General features: G+C 42.9%; 1 protein-coding gene across 3 annotated transcripts in view; it reads left to right on the plus strand.

Annotated features, from left to right (window-relative positions):
* stk11ip (serine/threonine kinase 11 interacting protein) overlaps positions 1 to 1,637 on the plus strand; it is a 100,036-nt gene extending 98,399 nt beyond the window's left edge. For all 3 annotated transcript variants that reach the window (XM_014020707.1, XM_014020705.1, XM_014020706.1), the window contains one exon: positions 406 to 1,637. In XM_014020707.1, the coding sequence (XP_013876161.1) occupies positions 406 to 546 (141 nt within the window). In that variant the 3' untranslated portion in view covers positions 547 to 1,637. The remainder of the gene's footprint in view (positions 1 to 405) is intronic.
* Positions 1,638 to 4,108: the final 2,471 nt, after the last annotated feature.

The raw sequence follows: 4,108 nt of genomic DNA on the forward strand, positions 1-4,108 counted from the left end.
TGCTCCACCCATATGAGCAGCAAAAACACGTTTTTAGACCAAATATTACAGATTTGAACAAATACGCAAAAAAACATCAAACTTAGCACAGAAACAGAACTATATAACATTTTAGACACATTCTAGACAGTTTATTAGCTAAAAATAGTTAATTTTGGGGGTAAGTTACTCTTTAAATGTGAGAGGTTAAAATAGCTGAAAGTATGCTGAAGTAGTTAAGTCCAAAAAAACCGTCCAGAAGAAGCTATAAAAAGGAGAGCAGCAGTGTGAATTCTGACTCAGCGTTTGCTGGAAAAGCAGCATTTTGAAGGGGTTGTGAAGTTTTTTTTCCTCTCTCTGCAGAGGCTTGTCATGCTCTGAAGTATCAATTTTGTTTCTCATGTTGCGTTTTCACGTTTTCCGCAGACAGTGAAAGAGGAGAAGACGTGGAGTGTGCGCTCGCAGAGCTCCGAGCTCCTCCAGGCTCTGCTGTCCTGGGTCAGGACACAGTGGGAGGCCATGTTCGGAGTGAAACTGCACACAAGTCTGCAGGACAAAGCAGCATAATGTGTGTGTGTGTGTGTGTTCCTGTCTTAAGGCGAGAATAAAAAAACAAAGAGAGAAAAGGTGTAGCGAGCGTGAGCGAGTTTGTCTTTGTTCCCTCTCTGCCGTCTGAACTCAGTCTGGTCTCGTTACACTTCCTCGTTGCTTCGAGCCAAGAGCTCGGAAAGGATCACAACTCATTCATGTGGCACACAAGCCCGTAAAAGCTCCACTTGCATAATTCCTCCTTCACACCATAACACGCATCGTTCTGATACACCTAATAGATTTTACAGAAACTAACCGAAGATTTCTGGAACTCGTTCACTTTTCAAGTCGACCCAATCCAAGATGGCTGCCACAGCTAATCAGAAGTAGCCTACGCAGGAATGGCTACACCTCAGTGAAAGTTCAAACACTGAATTAAAATGTTTTAGTAGCTGAGGGTCGACCACAAGACGTAGTGCTAACAGTAAGTGATTTATCATCCTTCTATAACAGGTGTGCACCTTAATGCGTGTTTTATTCCTAAATCACCGGTAGCGTTCAGGGTTTGGCCGGCTGGGATTAAGAGCATTAGTTGGCTTTAAGGATTTTTTTCCTGAAATGTGGCCATCCATCCTCCCCCACCCCTCATTACAGCTTAGCTTAGCGGTGTCTCGTTTCAGCATCACGCGCTGAGCACGAGGCGGCAGGAACCCCCCCAAAGCCTCCAGACCCTCGTCAAGCGACACCTTGAACATTTAGCCTCCAGTTAGCGTCTGAACTTTGTCCCAGTAATGGGCTCTAAAAATGAAGGAGCGGCAGGGACTTCACTGGAGATGTGAATTAGTTTGTTTTCACAGCAAATGTGTGGGGGTTCATTGGGTTTGTCTTTCGTTGTGAGAAATGGATAAAAATCACTCCAAATGCTACTGCTTGTGCAGTTTCTGTCATACAGTTCAGCAGCTGGGACCGCCAAGATGTGAAACTGAACAGAGGCTATAAAAATCACAACATATTCATAATTCAGACAATTTCACCTAATTTGTGTTTTGTTACTTGTTTCAGAATGATATGATGTAAAACGCTGTCTTTTATTTTTATATAAATGTGTCATGAAACTGGATTATAAATGTGTTCATTGTGTAGTTTTTTCACTAACTACTGCATACCTACAGCATGCTCGTGTCCAAACATTCAGCTCCTTTAGGACATTTTTATACAGTACTTTTGGAAATATTTCATTTTATTTACAATATTTCCCCCCTTTGAAATGAATGGAAAACTTGGTGGTCTTTTGTTTGCCGTGGTCCTCTGTGAGAAAAGGGTGGACTTCCCTCTTTGAGATGGGACTGAAGTGCTGCTGTAGGAGTTGTCTGTCTCTGAGTCTTGTTTACAAAGGGAGGGAAGAATGGGGCGTGAGATTGACGGATGGATTGGGCCAGCTTCTGCAGGATTGTGGACTCGGCGACGGCCCGTTGTGATGAAGACAAGCTCTGTTTAGTAGTGAGTTTATGTTTCTACCCTCACCTAAGGACATGAACTTTGGGTAGTGACTGAAAGAATCAGACTCTGATGCTCTCCCATAGAGACAGGGTGAGAAGGTCAGTTCTCCAGGAGGTGCTCAAGAGTAGAGCCGCTGCTCCTCCACGTCGAGAGGAGCCAGTTGAGGTGGTTCAGGAGTCCTTCCAGGAGGACTTGGAAAGAGATGTCTGAGACCCTCTGATCAAGCTGCTGCCCCCTGAGCATCAGTGGTGGACAGTGGTGGAGTACATTTACTTGAGTCCTGCACTTAAGTACATTTTTTGAGTATCTTTACTTGAGTAATTATTTTTTGGGATACTTATTGCTTTCACTCCACTACATTTCAAAGGCAAATATTGTACTTTTTACTCCACTACATTTCTAGGAAGCTTTTAGTTACTTTTGGTTCAGCAACTTTGTAATCAGCTGTTGCTGTTTTTCTTTCTTGAAATGCAATTGGCCACACTGTTCCTCATGGGGAACCAGTCACAGTTGTAGCTCACATCTAGGATAGATTTGGAATTACATCATCTTCATTAACAGTTGCAGCTGAGCTTCACCTTTGTTCCAAACAGAACCCAACAATGCAGAGAGTAGTGAAACCAACACACCTATGATCATATCTCAGCTCGATGTTTGAGATTTTAATCCGAAAATCGCATGATTCTATTGGAATTTTTAATGGACATGGCCAAATGACTCCACAGCACCACCTAACGTGAGATAGAGGAACCGGTAAGCCCTAGAGCACTGAAATTCGAGATATATGTAGATCTCCCCAAATCAGGAAAAAAAGTCTCTTGGAGGTATGCCCTAAAACCAACAGGAAGTCGGCCATTTTGGGTCAAAGGTTAAATTTTGGCCGATTTTCAATTTCGCTCACGTCGAACCTTTGCGAACTCCTCCTAGGAATTTTGACCTATCGGCTTCAAACTGGGTCAGTATGCTGTTAAGACATGGGGGATTAAAATTTATCAAAACGGTGAGTTTTTGAGTGTTAGCTGTTAGTTACTATTTGTTAGTTTTATTTATTTATTGCTGCTGTTTTGCTAATTGAAGGTTTTACCTATTCAACTAAATTGTCTTAGATATTTTGCTCATTTTAGACTTCCGTGGTTGAGTGGTTGAGTCATCCTCCCTGGTCCTCCCCCACCCCGACCCCCCGCTTCCAAACGCAAAGAGAAGGGGTTATCTGCAGAATCAAAGTGGGCGTGTCACAAGAGTGGGCGTGTCAAAAGCATAAACACTGTGGGCTACGAGGCCTACATGACGGTATCCTTAGATCCTGCTTGATCTCTTTACAGCCTGACCCTGACCCCAACACTAAGGTTAACCAGGAGAAGTGTGACCCAAGTTGGGGTCTCCAGAAAAAGTGGTGCCGTACAGTGACGCCCCTTTTGTTTTTGTCCAATCAGGTGGTGCCGTACGGTATCGCCCATTTTTTGTCTGTCCAGTCAGGTGTGTCCCTTTAACAAAGTCCGTCAAATCAGGTGTGTCGCTTTAGAATCGCCTTTCCTTGTGACACGCCCACTCGTCTGCAGAGACCCCTGCTTGGATGCAAAGATGTCCTACGGTGTCTCTCAGGTGTCAAAAACCTTTGATAATCCCAACCGCGATGTCTACCAGCAGCTTCAGGGCTAGTGATGGTTCAAGTGGTAAGATTATGAGCTTTAATAAGTAAAATTATCCCAGCTACAATGACAGACAACAAATATTACATTTATAGTATTACAACTAAAACCGTTTTTGACGCCGCCACCGCAGTTTGTCCTTCATGAGCCTTCGTAGACAAGATGGCGGTGCAAGATGGCGGCTGCCTGTGGTGGCGACCCGCAACCATGGAGATATAAACAGCTGTTTATAAGGTAAAAATAATAAAACAAGGTCTTTGTCTGCAATGATTAGACATGTTTTTTATTATTGTCATTAGTGATTATCTCAATTTCGGCTAAAATAATTGACAAAATCCTGCACACTGTGCCTTTAATTTTCTAATTCTACTTACTGTTTTGCTAGGTTTTGCTTTAAAATATTTATTTGCTAAAACTACCTTTAAAGTTAACCAGTTCCATGTTTTATT

The sequence above is a fragment of the Austrofundulus limnaeus genome, unplaced genomic scaffold (assembly GCF_001266775.1).
Source record: "Austrofundulus limnaeus strain Quisiro unplaced genomic scaffold, Austrofundulus_limnaeus-1.0 Scaffold264, whole genome shotgun sequence".
In the NCBI taxonomy this organism is placed as follows: Eukaryota; Metazoa; Chordata; class Actinopteri; order Cyprinodontiformes; family Rivulidae; genus Austrofundulus; species Austrofundulus limnaeus.